This window comes from Stenella coeruleoalba (assembly GCF_951394435.1).
Source record: "Stenella coeruleoalba genome assembly, chromosome: 2".
Taxonomy (NCBI): Eukaryota; Metazoa; Chordata; class Mammalia; order Artiodactyla; family Delphinidae; genus Stenella; species Stenella coeruleoalba.
In genome coordinates, this window is record NC_137147.1 from 175145386 (window position 1) to 175171024 (window position 25639).

Below are 25639 nucleotides of genomic sequence, written 5' to 3' on the forward strand. Positions count from 1 at the left end.
ATCACCAGAAAGGCAGTGGTGAGGGAGAAAAAGCACATCATTTTTCCTTTCAGACTAACAGAAAGGCATTTCCCCTCAGGGGCAATGGTACTGTTACCATAAAGATGGCGGCCTTCAAATTCTTTCCTCTTCCCAAAATTTAAGTTCAAATCATTTTGACTCTGAATCACAAGAGGAAAACCTCACAGCAGATTTTCTCAGTGTAAGTACAAACTTGAGTAAGCAAGTAAGCAAAACAGAGTGCAGAGAAAAAAGATAAAGACAAATGATCCTTGAACTACTCAACTCTCCCTTCCTGTTTCTCCCCACGGACCCACACTACTGTCGCAATGGCAAGATACAAATAAACCTTACTGTTTCATAAAAATTTCAACCACATAACCCAATTAAGTCCACTGAAACAATTTCATCTTCTAGGAAATGAACACAGATCCAGTCTCAGATACTTTAGTGTTCACACGACTCTGCTTCTGTGCATTTGTCTCCTATTTTCTATGCGCGACCACACTCCCATCTCCTAATGATAGGCTGGCAACTTCTATTCCAAACAGAAGCCGTCCAGCCGCCCAGTTCTGCATTTATTTAGCACAGATCCTACTGAGAAATGTCCATTAGCAGGAGCTTTACTATGACCTAACCTTGAGAGTTCTGGGTTGAGCTGGCATTGGCTGTGAGCGGGCAGCCACAGAACGGGGCTGACGTTAACCTGATTTCAGCAGTTGGCTTCCGAGTGTGCTTGCATCTGCTGTCTTAATGGACTGTAAGGCTGCCAGGTTGTCTTCCAGAAGCTGCCGTCAAGGTCGAAGCACGCAGGCAGGCAGCCCAGGGGGAGCCTGGATGCTCGGCAGACACCCTTGGTCAGTGGTCCCAGGCTGTCGGGCAGGTTTACCTGGAAGCCTTCGGCTTCTTTATTTTCCCTTTAATCTAAATAAAAGGAACTACTAAACACGTGCCGAGTTTGTTCATTCTGAACAAAACTAAACATTTTCTTTTTTTTTAATTGAAGCATAGTTGATTTACAGTGTTGTGTTAATTTCTGCTGCACAGCAGTGACTCCGTTATACACATATTATATTCTTTGTTAATATCCTTTTCTATTATGGTTTATCACAAGATACTGAATATAGTTCTCTGTGCTATACATTAGGACCTCGTTCCTTATCCATTACAAATGTAATAGTTTGCATCTACCAACCCCAAACTCCCAGTCCATCCATCCCTCCCCCTCCCCCCTCCCCCTTGGCAACCACAAGTCTGTTCTCTATGTCTGTAGTTCTGTTTCTGTTTCATAGATAAGTTCATCTGTGCCATATTTTAGATTCCACATATAAGTGATATTATATGATATTTGTCTTTTTCTGACTTACTTCACTTAGTATGATAATCTCTAGTTGCGTCCATGTTGCTGCAAATGGCATTATTTGTTCTTTTTTATGGCTGAGGAGTATTGCATTGTCTATATGTACCACATCTTCTTTATCCATTCATCTATTGATGGACATTTAGGTTGTTTCCATGTCTTGGCTATTGTGAACAGTGCTGCTATGAACATAGGGGTGCGTGTATCTTTTTGAATTATAGTTTTGTCCAGGTATATTCCCAGGAGTGGGACTGCTGGATCATATGGTAATTCTGTTTTTAGCAAAACTGAACATTTTCATCAGCCTCATTTACTGGGGATCATTTTATCATCTTATCCTTCGTGGGAAGGCAGGCTTTTCTACATATGCAATTCCCCATTACAGAGGTCAGGCAAAGCACACTCACCATAAACAGGGGTTCTGTCCAATCAAACTGAAACTGCACAGCCTTGGCCTCTTAAAGAAAAGTTGCAGTTACTGTTAACTTTAAAAAACAATAGTCATTATTTGTTGGATATTAACTGTATTCTAGTCTTTATGGTAAACACTGTAAGTAGCCCTATTATTGTCCCCATAGTACAGATGAGAAAATTGAGGCAAGCAGAAGCCATGGAACTTGGCCAGGGTTACATAGCTAGGAATGGAGGAACAGGGCTGGAATTCATATCCAAGTCATTTGATTCCATGGTCCATTCTTGCTGGTTCCCGTAAGGGGAACAAGTTCTGTCAGGAACCAAATAAAGTGATGGAGGGTCTGGAGAGCTAGGTGCTATTCTGAATCACATTTTCTGCCCCACTGACTTCCATCTTTTTTCAACATTAGAATCCCTTTGTGCTTTTCAAAACAAGGTCATGACAATCACTATACTCTTAATACACATTGAATGAAGCAAAAGCTACTACAAATTTAATAATGTTTATAAACAAGTTTGTATCTTATTCCTTACAGTAAAGTCGGTGAACATTACATATGTGTGTAAGTTATTATTATCGAGTTAGCATACAATGCTTAGGGCACATAGGGACCCTTGGAACCCCTGAACTAATTGAGAAAGCCATAGCCAGCATTGATTTCAGCTCTTTGTCTCATGGATGCCCAAATATAGATGGTGTAAGGATGGGTAAGCATCCTGGCTTAAAAAGAACAACAAACAATGATAACAAATGAAACACATTTAAAGGTTTAAATAAAGGGGTAATTTAAGGGGACACTGAATTTACTGTCAATGTTCTCTTCTTAGAATAAGGCACAAAGTCAGCCTGCAAAAGGATTAACAATTCTGGGCTTGGAGAGAACATTTCCCGTTGAGAGAGTTTCCAAAGCGTTTAAAAGAAGAAGAAGAAGAAGAACCCTGTGACTGAAATGAACAGTTTCCCTCACCAGTTCAAAAGGCCCAGGAATGCCTGTTGTTATGAGGGTTAAATAAGACAACATACATTGGAACCAGCGGGCTTCTGTCCTCCAACGTGGACCTAGTTAGGGTGGCGCCGGTCTCCTGTCCCTCGGATCTAACAGTCCTTATATGGCCCTGACCCTCACTACACCATGGTGGATCAGGGTCCCAGTCAAAGAAGAATGGCCCAGATGGGAATTAACATCCTCATTTCTCTCTCAGACGTTTAAGGAAGGTCAGAAAAACCCCTGCAGCTCTTGCTGGGCTCTTCTCTCCTTTAGACTTCTCTGCCTCCTCCACCCCCAGGGCTCGCTCACTCTTCTGCCCTCTAACCTCATCCCCCAAACCACCCATTTCTGGTCCTATCTTTGCCTCCCACACCTGTTGATGCTCCATTCACATCACCTAACTCCCTCCACCCCTGGGAAACTGTCTTTTCCCAGAATCTGTGCATGTGGCTTTTGTCCTTTTTTACTTCAGAAGAAGCGGGGTTGGAGGAGAAGCTGAGGCAAAGGGGACCGACAGGAGCCGTGAACTCTTTCACATTAACAACTTTTATAGTGTCTCGTAGAATTAAAACACAAGATTCTTTATTTTCTCAAGTATTACCTTGGTATATACAGTTTTAAAATTTCCCAGGAGTTTAAATACAACATTTTATATGCTCCATAAATTGTGATATGAGCCTCTGGATGGCATGGGAAACACTATAATATTTTTCCTGGCCGTCAAAGTCATAATTAGCACACTGCCAACAGAGTACATTTTATACCCCTCTCTGGATTTTTTTCTTCATTCTAACTCTTATTTATATTTGAACACTCATTTGACCATGAACTCCTTTTTCTTCTTAACTTAACCGAAAACATATTTTCCACTCTTGACACAGTCATGCTGAATTCTAAAGTGTCAGCCTATTTCTGTGGATTATTATAAAATTCGAATATTATTAAATATACTTACACCTCAAGGAACAAGCTTGAAGACTACAAATATCATACGAAGTTTAGATTTGTTCATTATAAAGGTTAATTGACCAGGGAAATGATGACAACGGTCAGTCCTAGGTGTGTTTCAATAGCCTCAAAAAAGAAGAAATTACATTTCAATAAAAATCAATACCTTACCGTTATTTTTTGTTGTTGTTTTTGGCCGCACCATGAGGCTTTTAAGATCTCAGTTCCCGGACCAGGGGCTGAACCTGGGTCCCCAGCAGTGAAAGCACCGAGTCCTAACCACTGGACCGCCAGGGCATTCCCACACCCTACCACGAATTTTTTTTTTTCTTTGCGGTACGCGGGCCTCTCACTGTTGTGGCCTCTCCCGTTGCGGAGCACAGGCTCCGGACGCGCAGGCTCAGCGGCCATGGCTCACGGGCCCAGCCGCTCCGCGGCATGTGGGATCCTCCCGGACCGGGGCACGAACCCGCGTCCCCTGCAGCGGCAGGCGGACTCTGAACCACTGCGCCACCAGGGAAGCCCCCTACCACGATTTTTAAATTACAAAATTAGATGGAAGAAATGTCTGGACCCGGATTCTCTTGAGCCCAGACCCTTTCACTGAGCTTCTTGATCCCTCTTATTTCTGCATGTCCTTGACTTCTACCCTCACACCATCCCTATGAATGCCTCTCACCTGCTTGCCCTTCACCCTGTCTATGGCCACCTGACCTCCAGTGGGTGATGGTCTCTTTTCTACCTGCCCCTTTAGTCTTGTCCTCTCAAATGACCCCTCTGCCGCTCATTTGTTATTATGAGAATTAAGCTGAATTGAACACTAAATGCCAAAATACAAACACAGGCTACATTTTCAACTAAAACTCTGCTTAAAACACCAAAGACTCGGGCTTCCCTGGTGGCGCAGTGGTTGAGAGTCCACCTGCCGATGCAGGGGACACGGGTTTGTGCCCCGGTCCGGGAGGATCCCACATGCCGCAGAGCAGCTGGGCCCGTGAACCATGGCCACTGAGCCTGCGCGTCGGGAGCCTGTGCTCCGCAACGCGAGAGGCCGCAACAGTGAGAGACCCGCGTACCGCAAAAAAAAAAAAAAAAAAAAAAAAAAAACCACCAAAGACTTAAGTGGAAATGCTCCCATTCAGAAAATCCATTCCTCTGAGGACCAGGATAGGAAGCAAGAAAGTTACTGCTTTGAGTTGAGATGAAGACAAAGAGAGACTGAGCCAAGTTGAAGAACACGTCCGCCATTGCCAGAATTCCCGGTGTCGGCCAAGAGGATGAAGAACAAACAATGAAGGATATGAAGTCTCGGGCCCTGGTTGTGTTCTAGCTTTGTCCTAGGTTTGTTGTGTCATATTATAGGCAGCAGTTTATCTCTGGCTGAAAGAGATCATCTTTAAGTACCAATACCTTTATTATTCTCATTTTCTTTCCTACCATTTGGCCAAAAATGGTACCATCCTCCCACCTTCCATTGAGCCACCCTCAGCAGGGAGATCATTGGAAGTAACTAGAAATCTGGATAGCTCCTTACTAGCAAGAGAAATTAGCCGAAGCGGAATCACACGGCTCACACGGTTGCTAGTCTGCGTCAGAGAAACACAGATGTCCTTGGAAATAAAACCATAAAGAACAACAACCAATGATTTTTTTCTGAGTCATGGGATTATGGACAATTAAAAAAAATATTCTTGTTTCGATTTTTAAATTTTACTGGACCATAGTAAGAAAATTGTGGATAATTTTATGATAGCTTATATGCTATCTAAATTTGGGGGAAGATAGATGTTTGTGATTGTTTTCAGCGATGGTCTATTCTAAACTATGTTATTTGATGTGAATTAATAACTTCATTGTTAAATCTATTGGCAGGTGAACTGCTACTGGCTTCTGAGTCTCCCTCAGACATCTTTTACCGGGGAATTCCGAGACACAATCAGTTTTTATCAAGAGCGTATGGAGTGATATTCCCTTTGCTACAATTAAAGGTCTGTGTTCTCCAAGCCCCACTGACAGCAACGATTCCCTCTGTTCAGTAATGGTTTTTTTGCTTCCTTGCCCTTGGTCTTGCCATGGAGAGAAGGTGAGAAAAGACTGTGAGAACATTCCTGCCCTCCCCAGCAGATATGGCCAGCAGAGAACTCTTCTTCTTTTTTTTTTTTTTAATAAATTTATTTATTTATTTTTGGTTGCAATAGGCCTTCATCGCTGCACGTGGGCTTTCTCTAGTTGCAGTGAGCAGAGGCTACTCTTCGTTGTGGTGCATGGGCTTCTCCACGTGGGTGGTGGCTTCTCCTGTTGCGGAGCGCGGGCTCTAGGTGCATGGGCTTCAGTAGTTGCGGCAGATGGGCTCAGCAGTTGTGGCCCGTGGGCTTAGTTGCTCCATGGCATGTGGGATCTTCCGAGACCAGGGCTCGAACCTGTGTCTTGGGTTCTTAACCACTGCACCACCAGGGAAGTCTAAGAACTCTTCTTTAAAACTTCTAAAGCTCTGTAGGAACGTAAGGTGTACGGTAGTGGTTTCGGTTTTCCTGTCTGAGTCCTGGCAACTTCAGAAGTACCCTGTGGAGTACCCCTGGGGAATGACCAGCTCACTAAATGTGACAGCCCCATGTCACTCTAGTGGCAGAAGCAACACAAATGCCCAGTTACAGCTGTGATGTGTATTACTCCACATTCCAAAATCCAAAGCTACCACTCCAAACTAATCCCAGAATAGCCTGGAGTCTAGCAAAATAAATGGTACAGTTAAGGGTCTGTGGGAAGTTACTTTCTATGCGACTGTCAGCTTACCTTGTGTGGGCTTCCTTTGACTTAATTATTTGATTTATGAATGGTCAATGTTATTGACCATCCAGCTGCCCATAAACCCTTCCACTTAACAAAACGGTGACCTATTAGCCCACTAGTTCAATAAACAGGCATTGAAGGGGAACAGTATCGGTGGAGGCAACCAACACAGGCAGCCAGACACTGCTGGCTCCGTGAGCGATCTCCCAAAGAGGGCAAGGATCTCACTTTGAATCTACAGATGCTTTGCTTGATTTTGCATAAAGAAATTATTGCGTGACTGAACTCTTCGTTCCTCTAAAGAGCAGTGAATATTTGAATGCTTTAAGAACACTGCTGTACATGTTACCAAGTAGATAAACACATATGTCAAGAGAGCGTATACATCGTATGGACTATTCAACATCCCGGCCTCTGGCCAAATATTATAAAAGAATTATTTCACTCATGTGGTGCTGGATTTGCTGCTCCTACACATTAAAGCGCGGTAAGCTCAGAACACACCGGGAAGGAAGCCGTTTGTGGTACCATGACATTCAGTCCGCATTAAGGAAGCTACAGGTTCCTTAAAATGATAATCCCAGCCCGAGAACAAGGTCTGAAGGCCTGTGTATCTGCACTCCCCTTGAACATTTACTGGATCTCACATCCTACGAAAGGATTTAACTCTGGGCCGTCCTCATAATGAAACGCTCCCCTACTCTGGTCTGTTTCTGCATCCCCCATCCTTTCCACTATAATCCAACTGTAACCCAGGAGTTCCCATTTTAAATGCATACAACAAAGATCAGAGTCTAATAACTTGTCTCTTGCTGTCTGCTAACAGACTGTGAGTTCAGTCTTGCAATAGAAGAGCACATTAAAAATTCTCAGTCTCTGACGTTCCTCGCTGGAAGTGACGCTCGACACTGGCTTACAAACCCCGCGACAGCATGCAAACAAAAACCCGGTTCTGCCTCACTCAGCCTGTGGTCCTGCAAAAAGCCCGGGCAGACAGCACAGTGAGAGCATTCCGTGGCTCTGTACTCACCACCCAGGTAGGTGAGTCCCTGCTCTGTTCTTTCCTTTCCTCAGACCTCTCACGCAAGCCCGAGTCTGTGTGGGTACCTAGGTGGGCTGAACAGAGGCTGGGGGTAGGGCCAGCCCTTGGTGAACAGATCCTAGATGGCCAAGGCCAGGAGAGCTCCAACCATTTGGCCCCATGCTAGGGCAGAATTAACATGAAATGTTACAGCCGCCTGATAAAACGTGGTAACCTGGAAGCCAGGGAGACACACAGGAGAACTAAGAACTGAGATTTTTTTTTCATTTTGTCGAATATTTACAAAGTAATTTTATTACTTATAAGACATTGTTTGTGAATTGATTCAATATACTTGGGTCAATAATCTTCACTGTTTTGCCGGAATTATCATTTAAACACATAAATAATTTGCGCCTCAATTTGGTTTTCATGGTATGGCATAGTTGTTATTTAGGAAAAAAACCAAGGAGGAAAAAAAGTGCAATGTGTGCTCCCTATAATATAAAACTTATGTAACAGGAAGAGGAGGAAAAGGGCATCATATATGCATGTGGGCGGTGACAGCATTTATGTAATTTCTGCGTTGTCATAAGAAGTAAAGTTTCTTAAAATTGCTTAGCAAGTGGCATTTTTACATTTAGCTATGCAGCACTTCAATTTACTAGAACTTAAATGGAATATTGCTCATTCTACTATTGAGTGGAAAAGAGCAAAGAAAACAAAGCAAACCCATATCAGGAATTGATTTTATAACTTTTAATAACTTCTTTTATACCATCCAGAATATATGTAGGTCATACACATCCTACTTATACAGAACTGTCAATGCTGTAAGATGGTCTTCAAATTTTAAATAAGGCTTGCAACAGACCCCTTTGGCTTCCCAGGGGGTCCATTCGTTTTATGACACCTTGTCAGATATTTTAATTAATCATGGACTTTATAAGTAATGAAGGCTGTGATTACACATGTACTTCAGTTATGATTCATTGAGCTCTACACACAGATCTAGGAAGAAATAATCCTGCAAATGTTGAGTTCAAGAGATGTCATACACTTTAATCAATCAGGAGACAGAAACTCATCAAAGATAACCAATAAAAGTCATTCAACCTAGAGACAGAAACTCATGGAGGGATACTAAAACCAGCAGGGGAAAGCTTAATGAGAAGCAGGATATTTACATGTCTCACGGTATCTCCCTACAAATCTCTTAGACACTACAAAGGGCGCAATAGTACCTTTACAAGGAAGACACCTGGGAAATGCTATGCTTACCAAGTGAGCAAAGTCACCATCACCAAAATTAAAACAAACAGACCTGTGCCTCCTGATACGATGCACCAAGAAGGACACAGTACTTCCATGTTATTCCTGCCAAATGCAGAACCCAAATCTAGTTACGAGGAAATAGCAGACAAGTCAAATAGAAAGCCATTCCACAAAATAAATGGCCTCTACTTTTCAAAAATGTCAAGATCAAGAACATAAAGGCAGGCTGAGAAACTAGATTAAAGGAAAACAAGCTAGAACAAAGGTAATCTGTGATCTTGGATCATCAGATTAAAAATGATCAGAAAACCCACAGACATAGAAAACAAACTTATGGTTACCAAAGGGGGAAGGGGAGAGAGATAAATTAGGAGTTTGGTGTTAACATATACACATTACTATACATAAAATAGATAACCAACAGGGACCTACTGTATAGCACAGGGAACTATACTCAGTATTTTGTAATAACCTATAAGGGAAAAGAATCTGAAAAAAATAAATATATATGTATGTATAACTGAATCACTTTGCTGCATGCCTGAAACTAATACAACACTGTAAGTCAATTATACTTCAATTTAAAAAAAATGATCAGAAAAGAAATGGCTAGAAAGGACATTATTGTCATCTATGAAAAAACTAAATACGGACTGTAGACTTAATAACAGCATTTTATTAATGGTAAATGTCTTGATTTTGATCATGATAGTATGATTTTATAACAGAATATTTATATTTTAAGGAAATGCATGACAAAGTATTTAAAAGGTGATGATGTCTCCAACTTTCATATAATTCAGAAAAAAAATGTGTGTATGTGTGTACAAAGAAAGAGAGGAGGATAAAAGGTAAATAATTGGTGATTCTGGGTAAAGGGTATTCAGGAGTTTCCTGCACTATTCTTGGAAGTTTTCTGTAAGTTTTAAATGGTATTCGAATAGTATCAAGGGAAAAAAATCACAGTTGGAAAAAAATTCATCCATAAAATATTTGTGTCACAGTGTGTCAGCTGGGTAGAATTTTGAAATTTCTCTAGCCTGTTCTAACTCCTTTAGAGGACACTATGCATTATTTTGAAGCAAATTTTCACAATGTTATGGGCAGAGTCATGTAAGTGGCCACCATTAGCCTTGTCAGCACAGGGTAACACTTGAAGGGTACTTCCCTTGGAGGCTCTGATGTGGACAGACCCAAGGGGACAAGATGAACTAAAAGCTTAGTGGGAGAGAAGGACCATGTTCCAGAAATGATAAGACATCCAATGTTTTGTTATTCAAATTATGTGTCCTATTTTACTACATTTGGAAAATTCCTTCAAAACAGTAATGCAACATATTTTTACAACATGAACCCCTGAGCTGCCATCACATCATAATGTGTAAAAATATAGCTTGAAGCAAGATAATTCTGCAGTAGGATTTAAATTGTTTTCAGATGCAAAGAGGGAGATAATGTGCTTTTCCAAAGACCAAAAAGGAGCAAAGCTAGAATCCTCATCTTCAGTTTCATCCATTCACTTATCCAATGGGCACTGTACAATCGCCTACTGGGTACTCGGTAGACAAAGGCTCTTGAAACTCTATTTCCTATTACCTGGCACTGGCAATGCATTTACTGGGTCTCTAACAGGCATGTCAGAGTCACACAACCAGACCTTAGTCCTGATTCCCACACTGCCCTCCCAACCCCCTCCTCGCCCTGTCCTCCCCATCTCAGAAAACAGTAATGTCGTTTTCCTAATTGCTCACACCCCAACTGCTCACACCCCAAACCTTAGAGACCATCTGTGTCCTCTCTTGGTCTCACATCCAGTACCTCAGCCAAGAGCAAATTCCATCTGTTCTACCTTCAACATAGATCCCAAATCTAACCACCTCATACCTCCTCCACTTCTACCTCTCAGAACCAAGCACCAGCAAATCTCACCTGGATAATCAAAATAGCATCTACCTGTTCTTCCAGCTTTTGCCCTGCCCATTACATTCTGCACTCACGCAGAGGATAGAATGACCTTGTTTGAAAAGGAAGGTCAGTGCCTTAGTCTGCTCAGGCTGCCATAACAAAGGACAAGTGTCTGGGGGGCTTAAACACAGATATTTATTTCTTCACAGTTTTGGAGGCCAGAACTCCAAGATCAAGGTGTGGGCAGGGTTGGCTCCTCCTGAAGCTTCTCTCCTTGGCCTGTGGGTGGCTGTCTTCTTCCTGTGTCTTCACATCGTCTTCCCTCTGCACATGTCTGTGTCCTAATCCCCTCCTGTTATAACGGCACCGGTCCTATTAGATTAGGGTCCACCCATATGACCCAATTTTACCTAAATTTGGTCTTAAAGGCCCCATCTCCAAATACAGTCACATTCTGAGGTACTGGGGGTTTGGACTTCAACTTGTGAATTTCAGGGGGACACATTTCAGCCCATAAGAGCCAGAGCACACACTCCTCTTGAAGCCTTCAGTGGCTCCCCTTAACACTCAGCATAAAAACCAAAGTTCCTAGAGAGACTTACAAGCCCTATAGGATCTGATCCCAAGACCGCTCTGATCTTATATCCCATTATTCTGCCACTTGCTCACTCCACTCCCATCCCCCTGGCCTCCTTGCTGTTGCTACAACATGCGAAGCACATGCCATCTCAAGGTCTCTGCACAACTGCTCCTTCTGCCTGAGTGTCTCTTTCCCCAGACATCCACATGGTCTTTAGCTCATTTTCTTCAAGTCTCTGTACAAATGTCACCTTATCAAGGTGAAGCCTCCCCAACCACTCTGCATATAACAGCAAACAACCCCCAGTAAACCCTACCCCTTCCCTGATGTATGGTTTTCCATAGCCCTCACCACCATCTGACATTATTTACATTTTTATAGCCACATTATTTACATTTATCTTTCATCTCTTTCCCCCCACTCAATTGCAAGTTTCTTAAGGCACCATTTCCGTCCAGTTTGTTGACCATTGTATGTACCCCCAGCACTTAGAACACTGCACGGCTCAGAGGAGGCACTGGTGAATATTTGTTGGGATTAAATAAATTAACTTATTTTACTGGCTTGCACTAGGCTCTGGGAGAAATATAAAAATTACCAGCACATTCCTGCTTTCAAGTACAAAAGTTTGTAATCTTGAGTGTTGGGAAATCACTTATTAGTTCCCATGTTTGACGGTTTGTTTTTTATGAGAAAAAAAAAAGAGGGATAACCCAATTTGTTGCATTTGTATATTACTTTTTAGATTACACCTAGCTTGTGGTCAACTCAAAAATAAATTAATCAATACCATGAAAAATAAAAGATGGAAGAGCAAAGTTCTCCTTAGTTTTGCAAAGTGACTAAAGAGTACTTTCTAGCCAATTCATTTCCTTGAGACATCTAACAATTTGCATGACAGCATGTACTTCTTTATTATAAAGTTTGTGAGGCCTAGAGAAGACATTTTAAAAATAATTATGCTTGGTGAATGGTGTAACTGTCCCTTTCTATAGAACTAAATCTGCCACAGAACATATCACTGTTCTAAGGGTATTTTTAGGTTTCCTTTTATAGACTATAAATATATACAACTCAAATGGCATCCACCTACTCTTGTTAATTCTGCCTGGATAATTCCTATTTACACCATTGGTTCCAAAGTTTAATCTCCCTAAAGAGATCTCCATGAGTCCAGAGAGAACTGTCTGAAAGACCCTAATAGGTTGTATCACTTCATTTAATGGTATTTAGTGACAGCAAAGGCTGAAAATCTGAAGTGGAAAGGAAAGCCTTAATTCTACTCCTAAATTTCATGATTAAGCTCTGACATTTGATTAGCTCCTTTTACTCGGGACTCTTGCTGTCTTCCACCATCTATACTCAGCTGCTGGGAAGGCGCTGGGTGGTAATGAACTGAACTCCTGGGCTGACAGAGGCCATTCTCCCAGCCACGCACTCTACATGCAGCTAAAGAAATCCATGCATGGTTCTCCCAACATCTATTTCAAGTCCCCAAGCCGTTGCCCAGGATGTTTCCACTACATGGGAGTCTCTCACTTGCCTATCTGCCTAGCTAACTCCTGGTCATCTTTCCTGATCCAGATTAAGTTATCACCTCCAAAGTTATCCTTTTGACTCCCTCAGACAGTGAGTTACTCCCTTCCTGGGGCTCCTATGGCACTCAGCTCACACCTGAATGCCAGCATTAATCACCCTATTAGTCAGATTAGGCTAGGTTATGTTACAGTAACAATCAACTCCCCAAATCTTAATTATTTGTAAACAAAGGCTTATTGCTCTTTCAAGCAAAATCTGCTCAGGTAATGGTGACCCTCCAGGACACTTGTCTTCCATGCAGACTCAGAGATCCCAGCTAACAGTGATTCTTATACCTGTACCAACAAGAGCATGGGGTCTATTCATTCAGAATAACTGAAGAGGAAAACACTTGTCCAGAAGTGAAGTTCCATCCACAGCGCATTGGCCAGAAATGGTCACTACGGTCCTGCCTAACTGCAAATATGCACTCAGGAGAAAAGCTTAAGGTATGGGTGAACATAACAAGTGAATTCTGATGCAGTCTATCTAGTCAAGGTAAATATCTCCAACGACAGAGTGCGAGCATCTTAACTGGAGGTAGGAATCATAATTATCCATCTCACTCCTGTAGCCCCAGTTCTGAAAACGGTGCGTGTACCCTAAAAGGTACCCAATAAATACTGAATGAATGAATGAATCATTTAGACTCATTGAGATCAACTGCCTGGAACTGAGAAAAAGCTCAGCCTCTCTAAAAGTACATGGTCACCCAATATCAGAAAGAAAGCAAGTTTGGCTGGGAAAATGAAGGAGAGAAAATGGCTGTTTAGGAAGCATTGGTATTGGCTATAGCACTTCATAAATACCTGTTGATCGAGCAAATGGATGGATGGATGCATGCATGCATGGATGGATGGATGGATGGATGAATGGATGGATAGGTGGATGGATGGATAGATAGGTGGATGGATGGATGGATGGAAGGATGGATGGATGGATGGATGGATGGGTATAAGGGTGGATGAATAGTTGGGCAGAATACTTTCCCATCCCTGTTGCCAATAATCCTACTCTTGTTCAAATCATCCTCATCATCACCAAAGTTATTATAATTGCCACTATAATGAACATTATTGTCTACAGTCTTGTTTTTCCCCTCTCAACATGTTCTCTACACTGATGTTAGAGTCATCCTTCTAAAACTCAGATTAAATCCTGACATCACCTTATTTCCTTTAAAAAATATCAATTATTCCATCATTTAAAAAAGAGAAAAACAGCCATAGTCCTTCATGTGATATTCAAGATCCTTTGCAATTTGACTGGAACTTATGCCTCTACCATCCTCCACCTGCCTCTACCTACCCTTGTTCCCCCACACAGACCCAATTAGCTGTGCCCACAAAGCTTAGACTATTTGCTATATTCTGAAAAGGATGTGCATCTTCTCGTCTCTGATCCTCTGCTCATGTTTTCCTTTTCCTCCCTATCACAAGATGTCTTAAGTCAACTGGTATTTCCTCCGGGAAGCCTCCCCAGATCACCTTCAGACAGAATTCATCACTCCCTTCTGCATTCTCCCATTATATCTAATCAATTCTTCTTTAAAATACTGCACTTAGGATAATATGCTTTGTATTTGGATTTAAAACAGTAGAGATGGAAAAAGGACACTCTAGTTGTATATGTGTATCTATTAGACTATGTTTTCTTGAAAGCAAGGATCACACTTGACTGTCCTGATTAGGATAGTGCACGTCGTAGGCACCCAATCACTCATTGTTTCATTAAACAAAAGCTATTGTGTCTAACCTGGCCTGGCAATGAACAAGACGATTAACATTTGCAGAAATGAATTAAAAGCCAAGTAGAGTTCTCTTCTCCCTGAGCCCTTTGTCATTTTCACATAGTACACAATGTCATGTGATGCCTACATCATTAATAAAGCCAATTTCATAATTAAATGAAACTCCATTATCTTGTCCAGATGCATATAGCACTTTTGATGTATATTCTTCAAAAGAGAAAAACAGAGACCCTCACTGTGAACTACTTCCCTGATAATATCTCATATTCACTTCTCAGCAGATTAGATTGCCACTCTCTGAGTTTTATGGAAGTTTTTATCGGTCAACCTGACCTTTTGGATATGGCCTTACATTGGTTACAAGATGCAGAAGCTGGGCTCCCCATCGTTGGTGCGCATTTATGGCTACATGCATCCCCATTACTCACGACGAAATGTTCGTGGTGTTTTTAAGATGATCCTTAATCTTTTCAATGGCCACATAAATTGTTCTTGTGCACATCGGGCTTTCATTTTATTTCTTTTTAAGGCATCGATAGAGCAAAATGTGAATGCTTTCAAACAGCTTCTGTTTTCTTCACAGTGGAGACTTTGGGTGTGGAAATGCACCCTGCATTTCTTCCCTATGGATTTAACAGCCGAGAACCAGCTCTGCATGCTAAGCCATCCTTCTCCCTTCAGAAAGGGCCCCAGAAGTCCCATTAAAGTTAATGGGGACAATTATGTCCACAAACCAAAGGGAAAATAAACCCCTTCATTTGTAAATTAGCCCAATTCCAGGAGATTTTCTATGTCAAACCAAGAAAGGATAACATGAAAACAGGTCAATCATGACTCCCTCTATTAACTGTCTGAAATAAACGTTCATCTGGGCAGCCTCCCATTCGCTCCAAGAAAAAAAAGAGAGACAGCAAACTCTCAACAGCTCCTTGGAACATTAGTCTGTGAATTCCTCCACTATTTCCTTCCCAAGCCTTTTTGGTAAATGATAAATGGCAAGTCTGTTGATCACTTTCAGAGATCCCGTACAGCTTTATGCATCAACTCCCACTTTCCAGAAGCCATTTACCATGGAGACAAATGAGTTTGTCTTCAGCTGTGCTCATTGTTTTCTTCAGAAAGAATGGAAGTAGACATCTCTTTTTCTTTTCATATAACAAAAAACTGAAAATGTGTTTTTCTACTTTCTAAAAACATCTAAATTCAGTGCTAACAGAGCTGACTGTCTATGATAGGGCTGAGATATCCAGGAACACCTGCCCAGAATAGTACCTGTAATTAATAGTTACCTTTGGAGTAAAGAAGATATACAGATTGCCAACAAACACATGAAAGGATGCTCAACATCAGTAATCATTAGAGAAATGCAAATCAAAACTACAATGAGGTATCACCTCACACCAGTCAGAAAGGCCATCATCAAAAAATCTAGAAACAATAAATGCTGGAGAGGGTGTGGAGAAAAGGGAACCCTCTTGCACTGTTGGTGGGAATGTAAATTGGTACAGCCACTATGGAGAACAGTATGGAGGTTCCTTAAAAAACTACAAATAGAACTACCATACGACCCAGCAATCCCACTACTGGGCATATACCCCAAGAAAACCATAATTCAAAAAGAGTCATGTACCACAATGTTCATTGCAGCTCTATTTACAATAGCCAGGACATGGAAGCAACCTAAGTGTCCAATGACAGATGAATGGATAAAGAAGATGTGGCACATATATACCATGGAATATTACTCAGCCATAAAATGAAACGAAATTGAGTTATTTGTAGTGAGGTGGATGGACCTAGCGTCTGTCACACAGAGTGAAGTAAGTCAGAAAGACAAAAAAAAGTACCATATGCTAACACATATATATGGAATCTAAAAAAAAAAAGGTTCTGAAGAACCTAGGGGCAGGACAGGAATAAAGACGCAGACGTAGAGAATGGACTTGAGGACACGGGGAGGGGGAAGTGTAAGCTGGAACAAAGTGAGAGAGTGGCATGGACATATATACACTACCAAACGTAAAATAGATAGCTAGTGGGAAGCAGCTGCATAGCACAGGGAGATCAGCTCGGTGCTTTGTGACCACCTAGAGGGGTGGGATAGGGAGGGTGGGAGGAGATATGGGGATATATGTATATGTAGAGCTGATTCACTTTGTTATACAGTAGAAACTAACACACCATTGTAAGGCAATTACACTCCAATAAAGATGTTAAAAAAATAAAAATAAAAACCACCTAAGAATAAAAAAAAAAGGAACATGATCAATCCAATGTACTTCTCTGTTAATAATAAATTAACAAGAATATTAAAAAAAATAGTTACATTTGGAGTGTCTTCCTTTCTGAAGAAATGCACTCAGTAAGAATCCAGTCATCATTTAATATGGGGACTGCAGGTACACTTCTGATATAACAGTCAAGATTCACCTGCCCATTTTGTCCTTACAGTAAAACTAATATATTTCAAAAAATAAAATGACGTGTGGAGATTTATTTCCACATACAGCCAGGTGCTGTCCATGCAGTGTTCCCCTGGGACGTTCCATCTACCTCTTCCTACCATCAGCCTGGTCCCTCTCCTTCTTCACCACAGTGACTCAGGGCAGAACCCACAACAAGATCACATGCTTTATCCCATCTGGGCACTTTGCCTTCACTAGGATGTACTGCCCCTTGTTGATAACGGTGCTACGGCTACAGCTGCTTGGTCCTGACAGCCAGAGTTCCCAATAGGTTATGTAAGAAATAGTTGCATCCTGATGTTGACATAGTCGTTCTGTGTTCAAAGGCAAACCTGTTCCACTTCCCAATAAAGTGTATTAAAGGTTCAAACCCAATATTAAATCTACAAAGGATAATACAAGTTCGTATATGTAATACATTCCATACAGATACACCATTAGAACAAAATTAAGGAGAAAAAGACTTTCAAAATAGAGTAAGACTGATCCTAGCACCACCTATAATACTGAGAAATGGTTTTGACTCATCACTGAGACTCCAGTGCCTGTGCAAACTCATTATAGAGTGGTCATTAAATATTTATTAAAATTAATGAACAGCAAATAAATTATGGAACATTGCTGGTTTAAAACTTTAATTCGTTTTAGATAAGAAATTTAATGCTTCAATGACGTTGGCAGTCAGACAGCAGTTACCTTTGCAGGGATGAAGTATATACTGGAAAGGCATATCTCATGGGATGTTGGGGGTATTGATCTCGGTGGTGGTTACATGGAGATATGTGTGTATGTAAAATATATACATATATGTGTAAATATGTACATATATGTAAAATATGTGTAATATGTACATATACATAAAAATATTTTTATATATTACAAATTTATCCAGATGAACACTTAAGATCAGTGTTACACTTTACTGTACCTATGACAGCCTCAATTTTTTAAAAAAGATAGATGACTATAGAATGAAGTTTCTGATCTACAGAAAATCTGTTTTGTTCTCCACTCAGAAGGCCCTTTCTCTACCTTTGTTTTTGGGGGATTCTTTATTCCTGAGCCTGTTTGTCTGTGATTTGATTCGTATTTACATATTCCTCCTATTTCACACTAGCTCCTGCTTAAATAGTTTATAATTCCTAGATAACTGCTTGACTTTGTTTTATGTTTCTGGGAAAAAAAAAACAGAAATTGAAGGTTCAAAATAAAAACCTAAAAGAACTTAAGTACATAAATTTTCAAACCCATTTAGACAAACTACAATACGATTTTTAAAATATAATATAAAGTTGCTCATTAGCCCAGTGTTTTTTGGACTCTTAAGACATCTAATGGAGGAAGCACCAAAAATAATGTGGAAGCAATCTCCCCAGTTTGCAATATTGTTGGGTCCTCTTTCCACGCAACTTTCTACTCTACCTAAAGAGCATCTAACCACCTCACACCAGAGTCACCAAGGGAGTGTGCTCTTAGGGAAAGAGACCCCGTTAGCCATGTGACCTTTGAACTGGTCACTCAGCCCCTTCGTTAGGCTTCAACTTCCTCTCTAAAAACAAGACACTATGATTAGGTCCAAGGTCACTGTCAATTCCATCTTTCTATATTTCAATGAAATATAAGTTTTATTTTATGAGCAGCACTTCTGAAGTCTCCAACTTAAGAGAATAACTACAGAAATAGATTTTTTTCTTTAACTTTTCAGCTACATAAAAATGGTTTTGCTTTCATTTCCCAATTCAACGATGGAAGTGACCATTGTCTCATATGATGAACATTCAACAAATATTAGAAGCAAAGAACTTTGTTTTTTACATCGTGCCATATTGAGTATACCTGTTTTTGTTTTGTTTTGTTTTGTTTTTTGCGCTACGCGGGCCTCTCACTGTTGTGGCCTCTCCCATTGCGGAGCACAGGCTCCGGACGCGCAGGCTCAGCGGCCATGGCTCACGGGCCCAGCCGCTCCGCGGCATGTGGGATCCTCCCAGACCGGGGCACAAACCCGTGTCCCCTGCATCGGCAGGCGGACTCTCAACCACTGCGCCACCAGGGAAGCCCGAGTATACCTCATTTGCTCTCAATAAATATTAATTAATGGCTTTGATACTAATAAAACTAATATCGCCAATACCCCAGAGTTAAGGCACCACCACAAAGTAAAGTTGGCTCATCTTCATTTTACGAGTCTGCACCATCCCCAAAATTTTCTTAGAGTTTATGATAAGACAACCCTTGACATTATAAGTTAAGCATTAATATTTTGACCAAGCTGGGTGAAAACTAGGAAAAACTAGACTGCATCTCAGCTTTGAACTTGCTCTATGATCATAAAGGTCCAGAAATGAATGCAGCATATTGGGGTAGGCTTCTCTGCACTAATCTGCTAGCAGGATTAGTGTAGTTCCTTTAGAGGAATAATGAACTCAAGATATCATCTTAACCTAAAGCTGGAATTTCCTGATATTGATTAAGTGTCACCATGAACTACATGGACTTGTGTTGCTGTACCAAAGATATCCATTATTTATTCCCCATCAACAGTCCCTTCTTAAGGAATCTGCCTCACCCACAGCTCAGAAGGGACAACTATCCACTACAAATGCAGGGATTGGGGGAGGCAGAACCTGCTCTCAACTGGGCTGTCACTCCTCCCAGGCAGGAATCTGGAACTGAGAAACACTCTGAATCAGGCAGATGGTGTTGGAGCTGAAGGTTCATGTATAGTTAGATCCACATGGCAGGCAAAAGCCAGATACTGGGCAAATTTATCATCTTTGGCCATTTGAACTGCTATAACAGAATATCGTAGACTGGGTGGTTTATAAACTGGGTCATTTCTCACAGTTCTGAAGGCTGGGAAATCCAAGATCAAGGTGCTGGCAGATTTGGTGTCTGGGAGGGCCCACCTCCTGGTTCACAGATGGCTGTCTTCTTGCTGTGTCCTCACATGGCAGAAGGGACAAGGGAACTTTCTCCAGCCACTTTTATAAGGGTACTAATCCTATTCATGAGGGCTCCACCCTCATGACCTAATCACCTCTCAAAAGCCTCACCTCCTAATCCCATCACACTGGGGGTTAGGTTTTCAACATATGAATTTTGTGGGAACACATCTGATCTACTGCAGTGATGGAGAGCAGAAACTAGGAGGTGAGTAAGAAAGCAGGTTAGCCAAGTAGGGAATATAGGAAAATGCAGAGGGAAGAAGATATGGGTGGATCCAGGAAGAGTGGTACAGAAACAACTGACACCTTGCAGCTTCCTAGTTCCTGTGATACACAGCTTCTGGCCATTGGGTTTTAAAAGAATACCTGTGGTCACAGCCAATCCCATCCTTAGATCTGTCATTGTAAAAGTGATGAATAGAAGAATTTGCAGCCTCATGGTTACACACACACACACACATTCATACAACTAGTACATACAGCTGGTACAGAATTGAATTAGCTAGAAAAACGAGACTCAGTTGGTATTAGGAAAGAACAGAGCTGCTCAAGGTAGAGGACAGGAGAGGACAAACACTCAAGGACAAACGGCTTTGGGGAGAAGTTGTAGATATGTTGAGAGAATAAAATAAGATTGAAGGCAGGTGGGATACTGAATGAGATACTGGGAATGATTTTACAAAGTTTTGCTATTAGTTCAAATGGAATTCTCCTCTGCAACTCTTCAAGTTGTTTTTGTAAAGGTTTTACTTTCCCAGGCTTTCTGAGGAAAGAGACTAACATGAGACCCTGTTCTGAGACTGGACAGAGGGAGGCCCAGTTTTACTTGGGTTCTGGCAAACCCCAGACTCTTTCACAGATTGAGGTTTCTCAACAGAACTCTAATAACATTTTTAATGGAACAATTCTTTATTGTTCAAGACTATCCTTCAGACTGCAGGATGTTTAGCATCCCTGGCCCCTGGGTACTGAATGACAGAGCACCTCTTGGTCACTGTGACAACTGAAAACACCCTCCACTATTTCCAAATGCCCCCAGGGTGGAGGAGAATGTTGCTCATGGTTGAACCACTGATGTAGACATTGCTAAATTGGTTTCCATTCATTGCAACGAGACAATTCCTGATGAAGACAGTGGCTAATAAGTAAGAAGAGCAGAATTATTTGTATTTCTTCCCGAAGCATTCAACTCAATGATACGCAGTATCTCAGAAAGCAAACATGATGCTGTTGGCGCCATCACTGTGAGGACTGAATAAGAAGCATAAGATATTACGCTCCTAGTCCTGCACAAAATCCTGAAAGTGGGTAATGACAACAAAAATCAACAGGCACATAGTAGGGTTGGCCTTTGATGAAGGGCACATGACAGACACTCAGAAGAAAACTGGACCTCAGCCTGAAGACGAGGGCTAGGAGAAGATGTTATGAAAGTTCATGACCTCAGAAAGACAAAAATGAGGGTGAACACACTTTTATATCACATCCTGTAATATCAAAGCTAAGAGCATAGTTGAAAGCTAATATTTTGATCACTCACTGTGCTAGGGTCTAGTTAGAAGATGCTATATAGTCCCTGGACAAATAAAAGCAAGTACTGCTTTGTAGCATGAAGTCCTTAAAAACAGTGGTTCAGATAAAAACATATTTTAAAATCAAGATTTGTGCCTTTGTTCTTCCCTCTACTTCCTAGGGTGTTCTTCTCCCAGGTGATCACAGGGGTGATTATCAAGGATCATCTTCAAGGCTGTGTGAAGACACTGGCTTCTCAGTGAGGCTGACCAGCTGATTGAAACAGTGACCTCGGCTGTGCACTGATCACGGTCTGGGTCTCGATCAAGTTGGTCACGTAGGAGGATCCTGAACGCACATCCTCCCACAGACGCACGGAATCCACAGCTCCCTACCAACAATTTCCTCTGAAAAACCCCAGACTAGCTGAGTGACTCCTACACCTCAGGCAAACGAGACCAAAAACCCACTTGGATGCAGGTAGGAGGGGCTGAGATACAACTGCACCCTAAACCCCACACCTGGTGCAGACCCACAACTGGGAGGGAACTCAAAACCCTGAGCTTCTCCCTGAGAAGCAAAGGGTTTGAACCCCATACCAGGCACCCCAACTCCTAAGACCTGCATCTGAAAGATAAGCTCCCAAAACACCTATCATTGAAAGCCAGTGGGGCTCCTCTCCGCAAGACCCATCAAGCTACAGCAAACTGAGAAATGGTTCTTAAAGCGTAACACGCACTGACTCACCTGCTCCAGGGTCCAGCTGAGAGGTGCCCAGAATTGCTGTGAAAGAGGCTGATTTACTTATCTTCAAGCATCTGCCTGAGGGGCCTGCTGAGGAGCTCCCTGCAGGCACCATCCTTGCACTGTCCCCTTGCTTCACTGCAGCTCACCACCTCCTCCTGGAAAGAAACTTGTACTTTCCTCTGGGGCCCCGATTTTTGTGGCTGCCGTCCACTGGACACCTCCAGATCACCTGGCTCTGGTGGCCACTGGGGCTTACACTCGTGGTCCCTCCAGACTGTATATATTTGCATACTTTAAAAGCTGCTGCCTGAGGGTCTGGCTTCCGATCAGCCTGAATCTGGGTTCTGACTCAGATCCTCCCTGGACAGGTCTTGCCACACCCTTAACCACTGGGAACCACTGAGAATAACATAGGCCGCCTGGACAAGCACGACGTTGTGAGACATGACCAAGAGCCAGGGCAGCTCTGAACAATAAGGTTCATCTCCTCCGCAAGGCCACTCCTTCCAGACCGGGGAGGTGCCTCGTTTAATGCAAAGAAGCCAACACAGAGGGTCAAGGAAAGTGAAGAAACGGGGGAATGTGTCCCAAACGAAAGAGCAAGACAAAACCTCAGAAACTGACCTTCATGAAATCATCACTGCTTGTCCTCCTCTCTCATCCGTTCTTCTCCACAGCTTTTATTACCATTTACGATCCTATTTGTTCACTCATGTATTTGTCTGTCCCCTCGCTAGAACGTACACTCCATGAGGGCCAGGACTTCCGGTCTGTCTTTTCACTCAGTGCCTACAAGAGGGATTGAGAATGGTAAGCACTTAATAAATAGTTATTGAATGAATGATGGATTGAAGAATAATTCAGACAGGTAAATATATAATAAATACATAGCAAGTAATTAAAGAAGGTTAATGATGTTTAGGGTAGCACTTTAATTCTTGGAGGTTGACAACATGGAAAACAGACATCATTCCACCAAATCATTCCATCGTTGTATGTCCCAGGCTGGACCTGCCCCCCGGGGAAAGGCCCTCAGCCCCACCTCCACACACGTCAAGGTGGTGTTCATTACCACAGTGCTGCCCCTACCTGGCGGTTTCTGGCAGCACGAGGAAGGAAGGGCCCTCCCACATTCCTTCCTTCAAGCCTTGTTTCCTGAGTGTGGACTATGTTCTCGGTCCTGCTTGGCACTGTTCTCTAGAGGCACAATAGTGAACAAGACAGACCCAGGCCCTGCCCTCCCTATGTTTTCAGTTTGGTCACAAAAATGAGAAGACAGCCTTGCAGAGGAGGCTTACAAGGGAGGCTTGTGTGGAGAATCTGGGAAAGCAGAACGGAGAAAACAAGAGAGTTATCCGGCCCAGAGAGGTGAAAAAGTCAGGGAGCTCTCCCTCTAACCGAAGTTAAATCATCCTCTCTGTTCCTTGTTTTTCTCTCCTTTTTTCCTTAACCGTGGTAAAATACCCATAACATAAAGTTTCCCGTTTTAACGATTTTTCGGTGTACAGGTCACGTACGCTTAGCAGCATGAGGTCCATCCACATTGCTGGGCAGCCATCACCACTCTCCCTCTCCAGGACTTTTGCCATCTTCTCAAATGTCCCCCTGTCCCCATTAGACAACATCTTTCCATTCCCTGCCCTAAATTCTGGGTCTCTGTTGCACTGTCTCCTGAAATGCAACCCCCCATGATCATATTTTAGGGACAAAGGTCACACTTAGATGATGTGAAATTTATTTTAATAAAACCAATAAGAATGTAGGGGGGAAATCCAGTTGAGCTCTTGACAGTCCTGTGATTCTGTTCTGAATTTTAAAACTTCCTTTTTGGGGGGAAAAAAAATGAAAAGGCTAATAATGGAGATCCAGTCAAAAGATTGTGAAAGAACCCTTATCCCCATGGCCACATCAATTACATGACAATGTACGTGTGTTGCTTCAGACACCACGGCAAATGTCTCTGTATAAAATATAAAATAAACTGTTTCAGACAAGAATGGAAATGTATCAGTAAAAAATAATTTGGGCTCTGTTGGAAAATAAAATACATTCCCAAAGCCTCAATCCCTTCTTGACTGTACTTTCCTATAAATAATTAAGAATTCAAGTAATTATGTTTCATTATTAACTGTAACGTTTTCCAAAACTACTATATGCAGGTCTGGAGACCGCACTTGACCTACTTATAGTGGTCTGCAACAGAGGGAGATTTTTTTTTTTTGAGGATATCTTTTTTTAATTGGGATGAGGGCAAGAGGGGATTAAGGTAGGTGGCAAATCATACCCTTCATTTTTAGTGAGGAGCCATGGCTTCTAGAAATGTCCACCATTCATTCCAAATAGTCATTCAACAAACTTTTCTTGAGAACCCACACATGCCAGGCACTATTCTGAACTCCTGGAACACATCAGTAATCAAAACAGACAAATATCCCTGTTTTCCTGGAGCTTCCTTTCCGGAGGAAATTTTAAAATATGATTTTAGATACTCCTCAATTATTTGATCTATTTCTGTTTATCAGAAAATTTTGCAATAGTGTTGAGGACTGGAAAAGAGTATTGAAAATTTTTCTGGTGTACACTTAGAAATCATCACTAAAAAATCTATCTGTGCTTCCACTTACTATATTTACTCAAGTCTTATATTCATACCAGAAATACATACTGAGAGATTTTTTTCTGCGGCAAGAGACTGTGCTAAGAAGTATGAGGGGATATAAACACGTGTGAAACATATCTGTAAACTTATTCTTGGATGTGTTGCACCCACACCATGGTTTCAAAGGAAAATTATCAAACTATCATTACTATGTTACAATAGCTGGGCAATGTCATGCTATCTATGGCACCTGAGCTAAACAGCACAGAGGGTTTTCTTTTTTTTAATTTATTTTATTGACGTATAGCTGCTTTACAATGTTGTGTTAATTTCTGCTGTACAGCAAAGCGGTTCAGTTATACATACATATATATGTATACATATACATATATACTACGTATATATATATATATATATTCTTTTTCATATTCTTTTCCGTTATGGTTTATTACAGGGTATTGAATATAGTCCCCTGTGCTATACAGTAGGACCTTGTTTAAATAGCATAGAGTTTGACTCTACCTTTGGTAAATAAAAGTCCCCTGTGGGTCAGGTAGGTACACCATGGGAACCACAGTGAGAAGCAAAGAGCAAACAGTAGTCTGGGTGGCACAGAGGGCCCTTTAAGCCTGATCCCGGGAATCACGGTACTAGCAGGATGAAGACCCACCCACGGTCACCAAAACTCCAGGGGCAGGAATGGAACGATCACTGCCTGTCATCTTATATCAGAGACTGTAAATCATTCTCTGTTTAGGTGC

At 41.7% G+C, this 25639-nt stretch overlaps 1 protein-coding gene across 10 annotated transcripts in view; it reads right to left on the reverse strand.

Annotated features, from left to right (window-relative positions):
* Nucleotides 1-25639, reverse strand: part of FRMD4A (FERM domain containing 4A) — a gene marked incomplete at its 3' end in the record, with an annotated part of 767390 nt that overhangs the window by 691831 nt on the left and 49920 nt on the right. For 5 of the 10 annotated variants that reach the window (XM_079914365.1, XM_079914366.1, XM_079914356.1 and 2 more), the window contains 2 exons: nt 22904-23068; nt 22280-22434 (listed from right to left, as the gene is read on the reverse strand). The exons of 1 other annotated variant lie outside the window; for it this stretch is intronic. In XM_079914365.1, coding sequence (XP_079770491.1) covers nt 22280-22391 — 112 coding nt within the window. In that variant the 5' untranslated portion in view covers nt 22392-22434; nt 22904-23068. Of the gene's footprint in view, nt 1-22279; nt 22435-22903; nt 23069-25639 lie in introns of those variants that run through there. 4 more of the 10 variants (XM_079914357.1, XM_079914368.1, XM_079914371.1 and 1 more) reach the window with 2 other exon arrangements.